The 21,111-nt window shown below is 36.7% G+C and overlaps 1 protein-coding gene across 1 annotated transcript; it reads right to left on the bottom strand.

The window, feature by feature from the left end:
* Positions 1-1,842: 1,842 nt before the first annotated feature.
* On the bottom strand, positions 1,843-21,064 carry LOC126816949 (rho-associated protein kinase 1). Its single transcript, XM_050543750.2, has 12 exons — positions 20,886-21,064; positions 19,895-20,053; positions 18,665-18,727; positions 17,510-17,614; positions 14,466-14,588; positions 13,586-13,758; positions 11,943-12,015; positions 11,024-11,108; positions 8,939-9,077; positions 7,238-7,314; positions 5,582-5,857; positions 1,843-4,213 (listed from the first exon to the last, which is right to left on the bottom strand). Exons 1-12 carry the CDS (start codon positions 21,000-21,002, stop codon positions 2,421-2,423), a joined length of 3,183 nt encoding a protein of 1,060 aa, XP_050399707.1. The 5' UTR covers positions 21,003-21,064; the 3' UTR covers positions 1,843-2,420.
* Positions 21,065-21,111: the final 47 nt, after the last annotated feature.

The raw sequence follows: 21,111 nt of genomic DNA, 5'->3' as shown, positions 1-21,111 counted from the left end.
TCCACAACCTTGATATACCATATTTTTACGCTATTTGAAAACGAACGGCGGCCATTTTGTCTGTCAGTTTTGGGCCGATTTTCACGAAATTCGAACTCAGCCGTCCTTATGGTGTAACGGTGATATATAAACACGTTTTTTTAAATCGGATAAAAATTATGACCTCTATAGGGTCCACAAGCCAAAAAACGCATTTTTGCGTACAATCAGGGGCCATAATTCATGAAGTTACGGTCCGATATGCGACAATATCGAAAGGAACCAAGATCTTTGTGTTATAAACTTACATTTCAAGTTTCAACAAAATCGGATAAAAATTGTGACCTCTATAGGGTCCACAACCTTGATATACCATATTTTTACGCTATTTGAGAACGAACGGCGGCCATTTTGTCTGTCAGTTTTGGGCAGATTTTCACGAAATTTGAACTCAATCTTCCTTAGGGTGTAACGGTGATACTTTAACACGTTTTTTTAAATCGGATAAAAATTATGACCTCTATAGGGTCCACAAGCCAAAAAACATGTTTTTGCGTACAATCAGGGGCCATAATTCATGAAGTTACGGTCCGATATGCGCGAATATCGAAAGGAACCAAGATCTTTGTGTTATAAACTTACATTTTAAGTTTCAACAAAATCGGATAAAAATTGTGACCTCTATAGGGTCCACAACCTTGATATACCATATTTTTACGCTATTTGAGAACGAACGGCGGCCATTTTGTCTGTCAGTTTTGGGCCGATTTTCACGAAATTCGAACTCAACCGTCCTTAGGGTTTAACGGTGATATAATAATACGGTTTTTTAAATCAGATAAAAATTATGACCTCTATAGGGTCCACAAGCCAAAAAACGTGTTTTTACGTACAATCAGGGGCCATAATTCAGGAAGTTACGGTCCGATATGCGCGAATATCGAAAGGAACCGAGATCTTTGGGTTATAAACTTACATTTCAAGTTTCAACAAAATTGGATAAAAATTGTGACCTCTACAGTGTTCACAAGCCAAAAACGTGATTTTTCGTACAATCAGGGGCCATAATCCATGAAGTTACGGTCCGATAGATGCCAATATCGAAAGGAACCGAGATCTTTGGGTGATAAACCTATATTTCAAGTTTCATTGAAATCGGATAAAAATTGTGACCTGTAGACTGTTCACAAACAATTGTGGACGGACGGACGTCCGGACGGACAGGGGCGACGACAATATACGTTCACATGAAAATGTGGGCGTATAAAAATTAACATTAATACAAGTATAATAACCAAAACAACAAAAGATGAACATTTATACATGTAAAACAACAAAAACAACAAAAAATTAACATTAGTACAAGTATAACAACCAAAACAACAAAAGATGAACATTAACACAAGTATAACAACCAATATAATATAATATATAACAACCAAATATGGAAATAATTAGTTATAAATAAATACATTTAAATCACAGTCTAAAATAAAACAAAATCTTTTACGTTTGGATGGTCTATAAATTACACCCATACAGAATTTATATGCTGCGGGAATCATTAAATTATTAGTCAAGAAACCAAGATAAAATCACAGGTTAGTTTGTGACTTCACTTCCTGCTAAGAGTTCAGATCTGAATAAAAATTGAATCCAGTCTAAAATGATTTTATGGGCCTTTCGGCTGTATTTTTTTACTTTTAGGAATATCAACTACAAAATGAACTAATTTAACAACAGAATACATAAACGCATTCTCCATCAATCAATAAACAAAATCATTCAACATGTGTCAGAATTAAATCTATCATTCAACATATCTCAGAATTAAATCTATCATTCAACATACATGTATCTTAGAATTAATTCTATCATTCAACATATCTCAGAATTAATTCTATCATTCAACATATCTCAGAATTAATTCTATCATTCAACATATCTCAGAATTAATTCTATCATTCAACATGTCTCAGAATTAATTCTATCCTTCAAGATGTCTCAGAATTAAACCTATTATTCAACATGTCTCAGAATTAAACCCATCATTCAACATTAAAATATATGTATCATTTAAACATACATTATGCAAGAGCTAAATCTGCCTATTGCAGGTCTTTCTTAAACATACATTATGCAAGAGCTAAATCTGCCAATTGTAGGTCTTTCTTTAGGCCTGAAATGTTATCTAAATTATTAACTTGACATTTATTAACTTATCCAGACCATAATCAACGCTAAATGCCATCACTAGCCTCCTGCAATATTTATTGACTTTGAATACATTTTGTGATGGATGATTTGACGTCAAAATGGATAATCAAGAATTTTTAATCTCCCATAATGCCCCTTTAACACATACAGGAATTAGACCAATCATTTAGCAGGTATGAGCAATAGACCAATCATTTAACAGGTATGAGAAATAGACAAATCATTTAACACATATGAGAATTTGTCGAATTTGACGACGAATGTTGAGATTTCTCTGATGGATTGTTTTTATCATCAAATAGAAGTGGATGATTTTGAGAAGACCCAGAAACCAGAGGAGAATCACAATCTTCCGCCTCAGTTGCTGAGGTTTCAGACACTGATACATCAGTCAACACCGAGAAGTCTTTACTTGCATCATCAACATCATTATCAACTTCCACGCATAGCAATTCACTAGTAAACTCGCCCTCCGTCATCTCGACTTCAGCAGCGTTCCCTTCAATACAATCTGAATTTTCACTTTCAAATTCGTCCCCATCCTCGCTGTCTGGTTCCTGATCACTAGTTGTCATGGTAACGACTTCAACCGAATAATCATCCTCATGGATATTGGTAACAAGCTGTGTTGACTCATCAGCCAATTCCACCTCATCGTCATCGGTCTCTCTAACCCAATCAGCTTCTTTTATTGAATCATGTGATGTGTTAATATTATGGGATGGAAGTAATGAATCAACATCTTTCTCTATATGAATAGCAGGAATAGAAGAAGTATGAACAATGTTGCAGTTTGTTGGTATGCAATCTGTATTCTCGTCGGGGCTAGGTTCGAGATCTTCATCTTGTATAGGACTGCTGCCATTGTTTGCCGACTCAAACTCAGCTTTAAAGTCTGTATTTTTATCACAATTCAAAGAGTTTAAAACAATGTTGTCAACCTCCACTGATTGACAAATAGTGTCTTCCAAAGATACAGAAACTGTTGAGGTGCTGCTGTGGTTGAATGTGGAAGATTCAGAGTTATCACAATGTTCTGTAGATTCTGCATTGTTCTCATTCACGGAGACATAAGTGGGCTCTTGATTTGAAACTTGAGGCATATCACAACTTTTGTAATCAGCAATGGTTTCAATAACCGAGGCAGGGATTGGGTCATGACTCGAGACATGAGATTCTGAAGAAGAGTCATGATGCAAGAGTTTAGGCTTGGATTCTGAAATATCCAAGTGAGATTCAGTTTGATCACTGTGCCCTGATGATTTTGAATTGGATTCACAAATTTCCACACTGGATTCAATTGACTCTCGAGATTCCAAAGCAGTAGCTGCCATTCTTGCAGGGACTACGGCAGATGATTCTGAGCTCGGGTTGTGACCTGTCTCTTCTGATTTTATTAAATCATTGTCAATCTGTTCAGTTATGTTTGGGGCTTCCACCAATGTTCTCAATTCGTGAACTGGTGAATCCATATCTATTAAATTTTTATCAATCGAGGCATTTTTCACATTTTTTGCTCTATTTATGTCTTGTAGATCACTTCCGGTAACTTTGCTAGGTTTCACAGAGTTATCTGTTCTTGAATCGAAATCACAATCAACATTAATAACCAAAGACGATTTTGGCAGCGATTTCCGACTGACTTGTGATTTTTGTGTGTTCTTTGCTGGTCTCAAAGACTTGTCTTCAACCAACTTATTTTTATTTTGTAGTTTAGCCGTTGCATCGCCTAATAATAATGATATTTTATCTGTCATTTCGGAATCGTAATCGACACCTTCTGTATTGTATTTCTGTTTCTCTGGACTACTTTCGCTTTCACTTTGACTATAGTTATCCAGTAATGATCTAGAATCTAATTTAGAATATTTGCCTCTTCCAGAATCTTTCCGAGTTGTATGTTTCCTACCAGTTTTTCCGATGATAAATCCGGCTAAAAGTTGATCTGATTCTGACTCATCATCCTCAGATTCCGATTTAGCTGGAAGACATTTTTGATTGGCTGACAGAGATAATTCTGAAATATAAGTATTAAAAATACTATTAAACATATTGAAAGATATTATTTACTTTTAACAGAAATAATAGACACTTCTGGCCTGAAGTTCACAAAACATTCTCAGACTTAAGTTAAGAATTTACTCAAATTTGTTCGCCTTGTTTTAACTAAAATATAGCCCTTTATAAAACTGTTGTTGTTTTAATGTATCAAATACATCAAAACGAAACTATGTGCACGTTTTTTTGTTTCTGGATCAAAGGTATTTCTCATAAACAGTGATTGAAAGTTGAGTAAATTCTTGACTTAAGCCTGAGAATGCTTTGTGAACTCGGGTTCTGTATTTTAGGGTTTTATCTACGATATGTGTGTCAGAAAGAGAGTGAGAAAAAATTTAATCTGAGGCCAAAATTTGAAAATTTCAAATGAGAGAAAGAAAGAAATGGGGTTTAGCGCCCACTCGACACAAACCAGGTCATTTCGGGTCTAACATATAGTTCAATTTTGTTTCAGTAATTTGGTTGCGCGTAGGGGTCTTTAGCAGCCCTGGAGGAAACCCACAAACGGGCAACCTTACTCATTGTCAGTATTTCTAGCCAAGATCCAAAAAGTTCTTAATACTGCAGCCCGAATAGTAACAAGGACACATAAGTTTGATCACATCCAGAATGTGCTAGCTTCTTTACATTGGTTACCCGCTGAGGCGCGAGTCAAATACAAAATACTAACATTAGTATGTCACAATAATGCAGCTCCTCAATACTTATCTGAACTCTTATATGACTACAACCATATTAGATCACTTCGCTCTCAAAATAAACAGTCACTAGTTGTTCCAAGATATAGTTTAAAGTCATACGGGTATAGGTCTTTCAGTTCAGCTGGTCCTAGATTATGGAACGAACTTCCACAACAGATCAAGAATCAACAAACTTTTAATCAATTTAAATCCACACTAAAGACTTTCCTGTTTCAACAGTTTTACCAGTAGAGCCATTACAAAAAGTGTTTTGAGCATGTGTCAACATGGAGAAGACGCTATATAAAACTTCATTATTATTATCATTATTTATTACAAGCAGGGAATCGAAACCACGCTACTTGACTCAACGACAGACCATATGATCCAACGAGCACGTGTTAACAATTCAGCCATCCTACCTCCTCCAAATGAACTGATTTCCACCCACTGCTAAAAGACCCCTACGTGCAAGCGAATTATTGAAATAAAATTAAACCGTATGTTGGTCAAGAAATGACCTTGTTTGTGTTGAGTGAACATAAAACCCCATTTCTCTCTCTCCCTCCTTCCGAAAGAAGGGTGGGCGGACAGGGGTGAAGGCAATATGTGTTGATACATGTGTATAAAAATAAAATAGTACTAACCTGTAGTTTTGACTTCCTGCGTGGTTTCTTTAGTAGGAAGTAGATCCAAGTCATCCATGTGAACTGTATTCGCAGAAAAACGCACAGACTGGGTAACATGCACAGGACTTGTAACAGAACTGGGAGTACTGGAAGATAATTCTGATTCAAAGTCATTCAGATCGTCCAGTTTCTCTGTGTTTGGAACAGAATTGTCACTGGATTCCGAGAAAAGGCGAGGTATAAGTGTTTTAACTTCATCACATTCATGTCTCAATTTCTCCAGGCTTGTCATATCTGCAATATAAGAAAATCAAAATTCAAAGCAAGTGCGTAATCAGGGTTCCTGCGGCTTCGTCAAACGTTTTTTCAAGGATATTCAATGATAAATATACGTCAAATTCAAGGATTTTCAAGGACATTTTTTAGCCTAAAGTTACAATTTTTCATCTTAAAAATAACCAAAACATTACCAACTATCGTTATAATCTCATATTTAAAAGGAATTGAAGACATTTGAAACAAAATTAAGGATCTCAACTGAAATTTAAGGATATTTTTCTATTTGTGCGAAATTCAAGGATATTCAAGACCTTGAAAATGAAATTTTAAATTTAAGGATATTCAAGGATTTTCAAGGACCGCGGGAACCCTGGTAATGCTCAATTTTTATTAAGGGATAGATAATTCAGATGCGAGAGAGAGAGAGAGATGGGGTTTAACGTCCACTCGACACAAACTAGGTCATTTCGGGACAAACATATGGTTTAATTCTATTTCAATAATTCGCTTGCGCATAGGGGTCTTTAGCAGTGGGAGGAAACCGGAGGACCCGGAGAAAACCCACGAGGTTGGACAGGCGACCCTACTCCTTGTCACGTACAACCGGGGATTCGAAACCGCGCCAGTTGACTCAATGACAGACTTTATGATACAGCGCGCGCACGCTAACCATTCAGCCATCCAACCCCCCTAACTCAGATGCAGGAATAAAACCAGATATTAGTTTTTCAGTTGCAATATAGACTGTCATCCTCAGTATTCCCAGTGGTCTCATGCCATTCCACTCCCAGAGGGAGAGAGAAATGGGGTTTAACATCCAGTCGACACAAACTAGGTCATTTCGGGACTAACACATGGTTCAATTTTATTTGTATGATTCGCTTGTGCATAGGGGTCTTTAGCAGTGGGAGGAAACCAGAGGACCCGGAGAAAACCCACGAGATTGGACAGTGACCCCACTCCTTGTCACGTACAACCGGGGATTCGAAACCACGGCAGTTGACTCAATGACAGGTTTTATGATATAGCACGCACGTGCTAACCATTCGGCCATCCAACCCCCCCCCCCCCCCCCGGACGAAATACATGTACAAACAATATACTCTTCACAAATCGAATAATAATATACAATATACACCCAAAATGTCGAAGAATTGTAAATAATCGGAAGTGATTTATGACAGAGAGAGAAATAGGGTTTAATATCCAATCGACACAAACTAGGTCACTTCAGGACTAACACATGCTTCAGTTTTATTTCAATATTTCACATGAGTGTAGGGGTCTTTAGCAGTGGGAGGAAACTGGAGGACCCGGAGAAATTTGATATATTTGATATTTTCCGTCAAAATGCAAATCAAACATCATTACTTTAAAAACAATCAATTGTCTCACCTGGTACATTCCACAATCCAGAAACTTCCAACGTTTTTAATTTCTTCTCTAGTTCAGAAATACGACTACCTAAAATTCTATAAATATAACAAAAGAAAAAACATTTCCATTACTATACAAAAGTCAAACGAAATTGGGTTTAACGTCCTACTGTTCTACTCTAACTGGGCTAATGAAGACGGACATACAGCATGCTATGATTGAAATTTTTTTGGGACAGCAGCACTGCAGCCTACTCTTATATCAAATTCCAATGTGTACACAGGACCTTGGTTTTTCATCCTATCCGAACCACACCAGAAAAACTCTATGAACTTTCTCGGCCGTTGCAGGGATAGCAATGTCTTACTCACTGAGAGTGGCTCACCTAATTACCAGACAAAACAAGTGTTATCTGACTACAGACCAGGAAACTAGTACAACATCATTGCAGCCATTTTTAAATTGTGACATGGAAAATAGAAAGCATCTTATCGATTAGAAATTGTCCAAGCATGTCAAGTTTCATGGTCTCTCGTACGGTAATTGGTTGGAGTCTTAGGCTTTTTCGAAAGATACTAACATACTATTATATGTACTCAGTTACACTAAATAGGAATTTTTTTTTATCCAGATATGCTTCAAACACCTTTATTTTTTGTTTACAACACCTCAAAAAAATATGTTTTAGGATTTAATTTGTAAAATAGGAATTATTTTTCATCCAGATATGCTTCAAACACCTTTATTTTTTTTAATAATACCTCAAAAAAATATGTTTTAGAATTTAATTTGTAAAAAGAAAAAAGTTAATATTGCTAGCTAATTAACTCGCCCCAATGTCATCCCTCTCAGTGATATTAGTGGCCTAGCGAATATTCACTGCTGATCAGTTTGGGTTGATATGGGTACAAAGTTCCATAAAGATATCGTGAACGGTGTACACGATATGCTCCAGAAACATTATCAGGATGGAAAGATGGATGGAATAGCAAGATCTTCCCTGGTTTTTTAGTACAACTAAATATTGACTTAAATTAACACACTTATATGGATATACTACTTCTGAATTTTATTAACATGCTACATTTCAATACACCTAGAGGTATCGTTATCAAGCAAATGCATGTTAAAGGGCAAATCCAGATAATATTTTTGAGAATAGAATGCTGAATTTTGTGTTAAAAGCCCTTAAACTCCTCTACCTAAGGGCCAAGTAACTAACTCAATATTTGTGATACGTTTTCAAACAACTTAAACCTGTCAGTCTTCATCTGGAAATGAAGACCGGTGTCCCAAGCTGTATTATGCGGTGTCTGGATAAAACTAGACTTTTATTTTATAAAAATAATGTGTAGGTGAAATTTCATTATCAAGTACAGCACATGGGTCATTTACTGTATAGACCTCTAAAGGAACAGGAATCGATTATCAGATCACCCAATGAATTAATTAACCTGAAATCATAAAAGGGTTTCGTGTCCGGATAAGCATTTTTGACGTTCGCGTCCAAACGACTCAATATTTTGAGCTGAAATTTTGAGACAAGGTAAATACACCATTCCTCTATATTTTGGCACTTAAGTTTCATACGTACTCAGACTGTTATTTTTGAGACTCTGTTAGTCCCTTTAATAAAATTCAGAAGTAGTACATCCATGTGTTAATTTTAGTGAAATCTATTTCTATATGTCTTATAAGGATTCTAAATATTTGACTTACTTGTTAGTTTTACGTTGGTGAGACAGAGCAAGGTTTTTATCGTTTATCGTATCTAACAATGCTCCACACAGGCCCTGTAAATCAGCCATTGCTTGCGGCGTTGACGGCATGGCATTTGGATTGTGTAACATTTGACCAACTGAAATCGAAGTCAAAGAAGAGAGAGGTTAGAATTTAAAAAAAACTGAAATATGTAAATCAACTTTATATTGCATGCATTTTATTAAAGCTAAAATAACAGAGTTGCCAGTCAACGAATGTATGTCCAGCAAGATCACTCTTATCGGTGGCTTTCAAGTTTTTCGAGATAAGGGCCTAGAAATAAAACAGATCTGAAGTAGCAGTGGTCGTATTCAAAATTTACATGTCATCGGACATTGACCCAACACAAAACTGTTGCATGCTTATAAATTTTGATACAGTTCGTTTGAAGTATATAGTGATCACATTGACTGCTAAGTTTCCTAGCTAAATATTCAATCAGGGGAGATAACCATAACAAGATACACCCAGATTTTGGTTAATCCTCATGAAATCATTTTTAGTGACCTAAACAGTCTAAAACCATAAAGTCATAACTTCTTCTTGCGAAAATGCGAGTTAAAGGATTAAAGCTAATAAAAGGATTAATAGGTGTAATTCTTGCGAAAATAAGAAATAAGGGATTAAAGCTTACAATAGGATTAGTAGGTGTGTTTACAGGGTAAAAAGGAAAATATATAGTTATTTCCTGTACGTATTATCAAAGTAATTCATGTGTTACAGGTAAGTAGTGGTATCTGCATACTCCATCACATATGCAGCCATGGTGGCTCAGTGAGTAGGACATTGGCTCAATAACATGGAGCTCGCCTGTTCGATCCCTGCATTAGCTGAGACAGTTCATCAGGATTTTCTGGCAAGGTTCCCCCTTGACAGTATGGCCAATGGCCTTGTAAGGGACAATGTATAGTCATCCGGATGGGATGAAAACCAAGGTCCCCTGCATACATTGGCAGTTGGAATTTTTCTGGGCAAATTTACGCTCATTGCACACTGTATAGCGTATGCTAGTCTTCATTAGCCGAGTCAGAGCCGAACAGTAGGACATTAAACCCCATTTCATTTCATTTTCATCACATCTATTTCTTATCTTGTGTGATTCGCCATTTCAGACCCACAAATCGGTACTCGATTATGATGTACCGTACTTATATGACGTTTTCTGGGTGCATTGGTCTGCGCCAGATTTTCCAACGAATGATGGCATTGATGAAATTGAGATCTTTTTCTAATCAGACCATTCACATTTTCGTAACCTGTAGTAAATCTCTTCATTGTATAGTAATAAGATTAGTTTTAATAGACAATTTAATTGCTTCTTTTAAATATTATATTAGAAATGAAATGAAATGGGGTTTAACGTCCTACTCCTAAACTGGGCTAGTGAAGACAGGCATACGCCATACAGTGTGCTATGAGGGAAATTTTGCCTAGCCAAGTGATCTTTTACGTGCACGCCAATTTGTACATGGGACCTCGGTTTTTCATACCATCCGAACAACTAGACAGCTGTCCTTGTCAGGCCCTCCGTCCTGCACCACTGACAAGGGGAAACCACGCCGGAAAATCTGGATGAACTTTCTCGGCCAATGCAGGGATCGAACACCGGACCTCCAGGCTAGCGAGCCGGCGTCTTACCCACTCAGCCACATGATCCCCTATTTCATTAGAACATATTGGTAATCAATCTGATTATAATACAGATCTATATTTCGTTTCCTTTTTTTATACTTTCAATGGCCTACACTACATGAAGATCTGACCGGTTGTAGTGATAGGTCGCGTCAGAGGTCACATGAGCGGCTTTTGACCCTATGACATCAGACATTTGATTAACCGATCAGTATTGATGTTTCTAGTGGATTACACACAGTTACGTACACCACATGCCTAAAGCTCGCCGTAACAGACCGTTTCATTGGCTAATCCCTCGCTTCAACCAAAACGCTGGTAGTATAACAACTTTGCCAGATCCTTGTATTATAAAACACGAAACGGAATAGGATCTATGTTTTAATGGGATTGATTGGAAATACAACAAACCTTGTTTTTGTGTTATAACCAAACCACCACTTCGACTCTGACCAAACTTTAATATCCCTTTATTCTTCTTTCTTTCCAAGATACTCTATTGAAATACAGAGAGAAACAGGGTTTAACATCCACTCAACACAAACTAGTCATTTCAGCACAAACATATGGTTCAATCTTATTTCAATAATTCAAGCGCATAGTTGTCTTTAGCAGTGGACAAAACCCACTACGTTGGACAGGCGACCCTACTCCTTGTCACCTACATGTACAATCAGGGAATCAAACCCATGCCACTTGATTCAATGACAGACAATGTGATCTAAAGAACATGTGTTAAACCAGTCGATGACCCACCCTCCGACCCCCTGACGAAATACAAACAATATACAATATACACCCAAAATGTCGAAGAATTGTAAATAATGGGATGTGATTTATGAGAGAGAGAGAGAGAGAGAGAGGGTTTCACGTCCACTCAACAGTCATTACGGGACTAACATGTGGTTCAATTTTATTTCAATAATTCGCTTGCGCATAGGGGTCTTCATCAGTGGGAGGAAACCGGAGGACCTGAAGAAAACCCACGAGGTTGGACAGGCGACCCTACTCCTTGTCACGTACAACCGGGGAATCGAAACCACGCCAATTGACTCAATGACAGACCTTATGATACAGAGCGCACATGCTAACTATTCGGCCATCCCCCGACCACTCCCAACCCCACCAGTGTGCTATGAGGCTAAATTTTGCCCTGACAGCGTCACTCGCTACAGCCTACGCGTTTATAAAATTCCAACTGCCAGGAGGACTTCTATGTGCACACTGATGTGTACACAGGACCTCTGGTTTTTTTTGTCCTATCCAAACTACTATACATTGTCCGTAGAAAGGTGTAGGAAAGAAAGATCAGTTATACTGTAAATATTACCTTATATTTGGAGGCTGTTGCCATGGCCATTGTCTTTTCTTCTTCCATTTGTTTTAGTCTCTCCATTAAATATCTGATACAAATAAAATAATAGACTGCATTTACAAATACTGCTCAATCTGATTAAAACACAGATCCTATTTCGTTTCGTTTTTTATAGTTCAAAATTTCGTTTTACTCGTCTTTACTACACTGAAAAAGTTGTAATATAACCCACATTCTGGATGCTGTGAGGGATTAGCCAATGGAAGGTCAGTTATGGCGAGTTTTTGGCTGTGGTGCACAGAGCTATGAGTAACCAACTAGAAACATGTTTTTTATAGTTCAAAATTTCGTTTTACTCGTCTTTACTACACTGAAAAAGTTGTAATATAACCCACATTCTGGATGCTGTGAGGGATTAGCCAATGGAAGGTCAGTTATGGCGAGTTTTTGGCTGTGGTGCACAGAGCTATGAGTAACAAACTAGAAACATGTTTTTTATAGTTCAAAATTTCGTCTAACTTGTCTTCACAACACTAGTATCTGGAAGAGTTGTTATCATTGACATGTTCTGAATGACAAACTTTAGGCATGTTTTACATGGTACTGTGGGTAATCCACTAGTAACAACAACGCTGATTGGTTAATCAAATGTCTGACGTCATAGGGACAAAAGCCGCGCGTATGACCTCTGACGTGACCTATCGCACCAACCGGTCCAATCTTCATGTAGTGTATGCCGTCGAAAGTATAAAAAAACGAAACAAAATATAGATCTGTATTTTAATCAGATTGGATACTGCTAAATTCGATATCTGATACAAAAAACAACTAGATTTAGGGGGTACTGACAAAATTAATATCTGATCACAAAAAGACTGCATTTAGTTTAGAGATACTGATAAGTATCATTTGAAGTTCTGCAGTGAATTTACATTTTATTAATACAAATTTACTGAAGTCTAATAAAGTGCATGAATATTGTCAAAGGGAAATAACTCAGATCAAGAATCAGTTACTGATTCACATCCTGTACCTACCACCTGGTAAAAATATATAATTTAGAAATGTTTTCTTTCTAAACTGTCATATAAGTATAAGGTTGAAAGACTATTGTTTGACTTGCATGAGAGAGTTATGAATTTCACTTCGGTAGTTTTGATTTTACTTTTCAACATATGTATTCCCTTAGCATGGGGTATTTGTGGTTAGTGTACTCGGTACATGTTATTTGAGAATTCAACAATGCGGATTTCGCAGTTATTACAACCAATATATATTTTTCTATAGTAATCACATCTCTTCATATGATTTTGTTACATTAATCATGACCAATTAAGTGGCTTTGACAGTTAAATCATGACCAATAAAGTGCCTTTGACAGTTAAATCATGACCGATTAAGTGGCTTTGACAGTTAATTCATGGCCAATTAAGTGGCTTTAATGGTTAAATCATGACCGATTAAGTTGCTTTGACAGTTAAATCATGACCGATAAAGTTGCTTTGATGGTTAAATCATGGCCGATAAAGTGGCTTTGACAGTTAAATCATGACCGATTAAGTTGTGTTGACAGTTAAATCATGACCGATTAAGTTGTGTTGACAGTTAAATCATGACCAATAACGACTATACATTGTCTAGTAGAAAGGTATACTAACTTATTCTCCATAACTAAAGCATCAATGTCCACAATCCTCTTTTCATCTCCTTTTAAAATATAGTTTAATTCACGATTTAAATTTTCATATTTTCTTTTGTAGGCATCCAATTCTGTCTCTTGGTCTTCTTTTTCATCCAGTAATTGTTGTAGATCGTGTTCCAGTTGTAAATACTAAAACATGAGACAGAGATAGAAATGGGGTTTAAGTCCACACAACATAAAAAAGGTCTTTAAGGACCAACATATGGCATTTGAATAGCCAAGTGAGAGAAGATCTAAGTTGCATTTGAAGAGCCCAGGGGAAGAACAATCCAAGTAATATTTTTGTTTTTCACATTGGAAGAGCCCAATGGGAGAACGATCTAAGTCACATTTGCAGAGCCCAGTGTAAGAACAATCTAAGTCACATTTAAAGAGCCCAGGGGAAGAACGATCTAAGTCATATTTTTGTCTTCGATAAAATGCAAAACAAACTTTTGGACGAGAATGCTTGACCCTAACGAGTGTGTTTAATTACAACTTCAAAATGATGTTTAATACGAATCATAATTACCAGTAGCTCTGACTTCAACTTTCCAGTCAAACTAAGCTAAAATAGAGCTTACGATGGACTTATACCATTTCAGAAGGGCCTGGTTGGATGTGACTTTGATCGTTTTTACCTGCAAACAATTGCTCCACAGAATGCTTTGGTTAATTTGCCACCAGATGGCACTATTAACTGGAGTTTATGGAAAAATTGACTAAAATTGTCCTTCCACTGGGCCCTTTTTAAAAAATAATTTGTATAGTGGTCTTTAATAGTAGTGGGAGTCTGCAGAGCCTGAGAAATATCAATAGGGTAAAAATGATCTTTTCTGTTGAAATTTGTTTACTACCTGTTCTCTGGAAGCTTCTAATTGTTTCACTAAATCTTCTCTTTCATAGGCTGGAAAATGTCTAGTTGTCATGCCTTCATCACTTGTTCCAACTCTCTGTCTAGCGATCTGTTCCCGTAGCAACTGTAAAACATGTCATTTAAATATATTACATGATTGTCAATTCTACAAACGTAAATCCAGCCAAGGAGGGGAGAAGGGAACCAACTCAAATAGGTACATAGACCATCAAAAACTCGATCGAAACGAGCCAAATGAGTTTGAGAGAATTGTAAAATAATTGTGCATTTTGTGGTAAATGCATCAAATTTGACACAATCATATACATTATGGTATACTGAACAATCTCGAATGTGGACACCATTGAAAAGTGTTTTACCAACTGGATTGAAGCATGTAATGAAAATCGAGACTAATTTTTAAAAATCATACCACACAGTTGTCAGTTCTACAAGTATTGATCTGGTGGGGAGAGGAAACTTTAATATAACCCACCTATATAAAACACTCATAGAAATAGGAAATGAAATGAAATGGGGTTTAACGTCCTACTGTTTTGCTCAGAAATGGGCTAATGAAGACGGGCATACGCCATACAGTGTGCTATAAGGGAAATTTTGCCCGGACAGCGGCACAACGGCCTACTCTTATATCGAATTCCAACTGTCAAGGGATCTTTTACGTGCACGCCAATGTGTACACGGGACCTCGGTTTTTCATATCATCCGAATGAATAGACAGCTGTCCTTGTCAGGACCTCCGTCCTGCATCACTGACAAGGGGGAACCCCGCCGGAAAATCTGGATGAACTTTCTCGGCCAATGCAGGGATCGAACACCCGACCTCCAGGCTAGCGAGCCAGCGCCTTACCCACTTAGCCACCGTGATCCCCCCAATAGGTGATTAGTTGTTGGTGATATCACTTTGATGATACAGACGTTAAATAAAGTTATTTTACACAAGATCATCAGTAACTATTGTTTTGTCGAGTAGTTTTATTTCTAACCAGTGCAGTTAAAAAGGGTCATTTGAATTTTTTCAAGGTGGGGCAGAGAACTGGCAGGCACCTGGCCCCTATTCCACAGACCCAACCATGACTTTATATTGATCTACTGAATTATGAGTTTAATGAGTTGTCATAAAAATAACTTTACATGTAAGTGATGTACTTATGCATTGTTTGTCAAGTTTATTGTTTTTTGTTGCCCAGTTTTCCTGCTCTAATGTTCATTTCTTTTGAGCTGGGACTTAAATAACACTTATACTTTAAATATGGGTATTTGGTTTACGTATTTCAACCAACTTATTTTTAAAAATCTTTTTAATGATACCTATCTTTTAAAATATTGGTATGTTTTTAGTTCCAGTCTTCATTAGCCAAGAAGGAGCAAAACAGTAGGATGCTAAACCCCATTTTATTTCATTTCATTATTTGGTTTACATATTTAAATCCACCATTTTTTAATAATACTTATCCTTTAAAATATACATAAAGATATGTATACAGATAAAGCGACCTGTTTCTATTATTGATTGAATAATTTGATAATGAATTAATTATAACACAACGCTGCATGTATAGCTAGTATGTAGGTTACAACAGCTGTTACTTGTTGATACACACATTAATATCACTTTCTATGGTTTGTTTTTCTATCTTTTTCTTCGATTTTTGTGCCTTGAAATTTATCAAATAAATATTTGAATTTTTTCTCTTTGTGGCAGCCTAAGCTGGGATCTGGAAATTATGGGTACAATTAAAGATTGTTGTTTGCCTATCATCTGCTGTCTGGTCAAATACATGTTTTTCATTAAGGTAGATAATAACAATGACAGTATTTATCACACTGTCTGATATACAGATGGTAATTATCTGTCTATCATCTGTTCAAATAAATCAATAACTAAAACTAACTCCTCTAAACAATACATACATAACCAGCAGGTGCATAGACTTGTAAATTTGTATAATTTTCTAATTATATATACATGTATCCATACATATTATGCATAAAAGGAACAATGTGTTTGTTTGTCTGCTATATTACTGTACATGTAAACCAAAAAGGTTATTAATTCTAAATCAAATTCATAATAACCAGAATTTGGTTATGTATTTAATGATGAGACTGATTATTAAACATACATTATGCAAAAGTCAAATCTGCCTATTGCAGATCTTTCTTTAGGTCTGAAATGTTATCTAAATTATTAATTAGACATTAATTAACTTATCCAGACCATAATCAATTCTCGATGCCATCGCTAGTCTGCGATGTTTATTGGATTAGGTTCCGATTTGCTGTTCAACGTCCATTCATAATTAAATCATGAAATGAATAATCAAGAATATGTTTACCGATTTTAGTAATGATGATCGAGGCTAGGCTGAAAATTCAATCGCTAAAATCTCGATTCACAGTGGATCAATTTGACTGAAATTTTCAGCAAATTGCCTTTACATTACCTAGTTTTTAACTTTTATAGTGAGAACTGCCAGCTCTTTATCTAATCTGCCATAATGTTTCTTTAAAGGACAATATTGGTGCCAGTCATTATCACATATGTGTTAGAGCTGGTTAAACACATTCCAAATATACTTTTAACACAGAGATCATTGCTACGATAGCTGAGTAATACAGGTTTCCGATATCGGAAGTAACGAACGCCAAAGGAAAACACGAGTCGCTGCTCTATATAACTGACTGAAGCGACGAGTGATAACATATACACAGCCGAATTTCTGCTCACTAATAATTTCTTCGAAGACCAAAAGTTGTTGTGTGAGACTGCGAGAGGATATCTGACAATTTTTACCTTACAAAGTTTATTACAGGTGTGTTATGACTAGGGTTGTATATACATGTATATGTTGGGTGATAATTTGTACCTGACAAAGTCTGTGTCAGGTGCCTTACATGTATATCCATTATTTGGAAGTAACCCGAAGATGAGATATACCAAGATCTCAATCAGTTATAATCCGAAGTGAACATGTGGGACCAACCAACATGATGTGAGTGCCATAACAAATGGCTACATACCTTGATGTCACCCTGAGCATCAGTTAATTTCTGTTTCAAATCATCCGTTTCAAACTGTAGAGATTTCTTTATTTCTTTTGTATCACACAGAAGCTGAACCAAGCTCTGAAACAAATTAGGATCATCATTTCTAGGGATTCAATTAATTGCGCCCCTTGTTTCAATAAGTACATTGTATAAGCGTGCACTACCATCAGCAAAATTTGTAACTAATTCACCCCAAAATATGTATTCATCGCATGAAAATCAACTTCTAGTCACCGGATGTCGGCAATGCAAATATTCATAGTACCGTAAAATGAAGCACGACCGAGATTGTCATTTCGGTAATCCCTATAATCGTTTGGATTATGACTGTAATCTGGTTTAGTCTACCTGTCAGAAGCATGTGAGAAATGAAATGAATTGGGGTTTAACGTCCTACTCTTTTGCTCTTATACTGTGCTAATGAAGACGGGCTTACAACATACTGTGTGCTACGAAGGAAATTTTGCCTGGGCTGGGCGCTATGGCTCACTCTTATATCGATTTCACACTGCCATGGGATCTTTTATGTGCACGCCAATGTATACATGGGACCTTTTGTTTTCCGACCCATTCAAACGGCCAGACAGCTGGCCTTGTCAGGCCCTTCGTCCTGCACCACTGACAAGGGAAACCACGTCGGAAAATCCTGATTAACCTTCTCAGCCAATGCAGGGATTGAACAATGAACACGCAACCTCCAGGCTAACGAGCCAGCATCTCACCCTCTGAGGCTCCCCAAAGCATGTGGGACATTCTAGATATTAACGATACCTCTGTAAGCAAAGAATGTCCTTAAGTAAATTGAATATAAAAATAACTGTGTTAATTGTTGAATAGAATGTTATCGGAAATCAATAGGATTCTTCGTCTCATGACCTTAAACACTGTGTATAAATTTAAAGTCAATCGGATATTAACTTTAATGTGGGCGTAAAAAAATGAAATAAATTAACCAGGTTAAATAAAATGCCACGCAGTGTGCTATGAAGAGGTCGAACATTTTGTCGGGATTGTGGTGCTTCTGTCTAGATGTCGTTGGTTTTTACCAAAGACTGGATGTGGTTGTTTTTTTATAAATAACAATATCGCTACTTTTACTATAAGAAAGGAAATGATAATATTAATTACCTCTGTTTCCATGTCTTTATACATATGAACATCTAACAGATCATTTGATGAACCTTGTGGTGACTAAAAATAATTCAATAATACCACAAAAAAATAAAACAGAATGAATAACAATCATCGGTTCATATCATCATGAAAGAAACTTATAAATCAGGGGCCTGTTTCACGAAATTCTAACTAAGATAAAATCCAAATTTTAGTAATTTGATTGGATAATATTAGATTGATTTTAGTGCTTTAGCCAATCAAAATTGAAGTATATGTATCTACTAAAATTTGGATTTTAACTTTAGTTAAGATTTCGAGAAACAGGGCCCTGTATTCTAGCCCATTGCAAACTATATGAAGCTGACTTTTGTACCTTTTCAAAGATATACAACCGTTAGGTTTTTTCCACAGGGTTAACCAAACAATTAAGTCCCCAAATTGCACAAATTTAATACTAGTAAGTGATCATTGCAGCTAAGGGCTTTTAACTGATACATGTAAGCACAACACAAACAAGTTAGGTCATTTCAAGACTAACATATTGTTCAATTTTATTTCAATGATTTGCTTGTGTGTTGGGGCCTTTAGAAATGGGCAGAAACCGAAGGACCGGGAGAAAATCCTCAAGAATGGACAGGTGAACCTATGCCTTGTCACGTACAAGCTGGGAATTGAAAACCATTCTACTTGACTCAATGACAGACCTTGTGATCACATGTAAAGTGCACATGTTAAACCATTCAGCCCCCCAACCCCAACTTCCCGAACTCAAGTTTTGAAAAGTACAGTTTACAGAAAAAATGAACACAAGATTGTTTCCTTATCAATGTTAATGATGAATTAATAGTATCATTCTTTTCTGAACAAATGACTTTTGCTATTTTACTTGTAAAGACGGGCATATGCCATACAGTGTGCTATGAGGGAAATTTTGCCCCGGCAGCGGCACTATGGCCTACTCTTATATGTAATTCCAACTGCTAAGGGATCTTTTACGAGCACGCCAATGTATACACAGGGCCTTGTTTGTTTGTCCCATCCGAATTACTAGACAGCTGTCCTTGTCCGGCCCTCCGCCCAGCACCACTGAAAAGGGAACACCAACGAACTTTCTCGGCCAATGCAAGGATCGAACACACAACCTCCAGATTAGCGAGCCAGCGTCTTACCCACTGTGGCTCCTACATGCACGTGCAATGTGTGGGTGATGGTCTAGAGTCTAAATTTGACAGTAATATTTACCCTTCCTGATATTTGTCTTTTTAAAGCCTGATATCTTTCTCTCAGTTGTTCAGCCATTAACTTAAATTGATCTCTTTCACTCCGACATTGGTCCAATTCTTTACTCAATATAAGCAATGCTTCACATTTACTGTCCAATTTACATCGACATATCTGATACTAAAAAAAAAACAAGAGTCCTTTAATAAATTCGCCAGTCAAGATCATGCATCTTTCAGGATATGTATTTAACTTTTTTTAAGGCCTACATTTATATGTACATGTAAAATGCATTCAAATACATGTATATAGATAAAATGACGAAAAGGGCCATCAAAAGTTTTTTTTTCTTCTGTACAGAGATATTCAACTCTCAACAGTCCCATTACATTTGCATTTGCGACGAAAGCGTCTACAGTACAGAAATGGGACTTACACTTTCGTACTCGTTTTATTATTTGTACAGTTTGTAATGTTCTATATGCATACCGGTGGTACATGTAACATAGTAGACCTATACCTGAAAGCTACATGTACAGGTTGAGATGCATTTTTTTGTATGAATGATTTATGTTAACTTAATATCCTACTGTTCTGACCCAGACGAGCGTACAACATGATGTGTTAGTCTCTATAACTTAGAGGCATTTTACCCAAACTGGTGGCGCTACGGACTACTCTTATAAAAATTCCAACTGTCACTTGGAGGGTTCTTTTACGTGCACGGGAATGTTTACATGGTGCAGGACTAGTAGAGGATCTGTCTAGTACTAGTAGTACTAGTAGTCCGGATAGGACGAAAAACCGAGTTCCTGTATACACATTGGCGTGCACGCTAAAGATCCCTTAGCAGTTGGAATTCCATAAAAGAGTAGGACGTAGCGCAGCTGTCCGGTCAATATTTCCCTCATAGCACACTGTATGGCGTATGCCCGACGGAGAAGAACAGTAGGACGTTAAATCACATTTTAAAAATCATTTATTTCGTTTCATTTACTACAGTACAACCCACCTCGTTCGCCAAAACATCATACTTGGCTTGCAGATCATTCAAGTCATACACCGACATCTTTCCGATATTAAGTACATTTAACCGTAGATTATATGTCTTGTGTCCTTGTAAAAACATATAATTCACACATAATCTGGCAGGTTGTTCCGATTCCAGACGTTTTCCACTGCCATTGATTTTACACAGGTGGCATAATTCAAGGGCTGATAACTCTAGATGTAAATCA

Source organism: Patella vulgata, chromosome 3, assembly GCF_932274485.2.
Source record: "Patella vulgata chromosome 3, xgPatVulg1.2, whole genome shotgun sequence".
Lineage (NCBI taxonomy): Eukaryota > Metazoa > Mollusca > Gastropoda > Patellidae > Patella > Patella vulgata.
The sequence above is the reverse complement of the archived record's forward strand: the minus strand, read 5'-3'. Positions and strand labels throughout refer to the sequence as shown.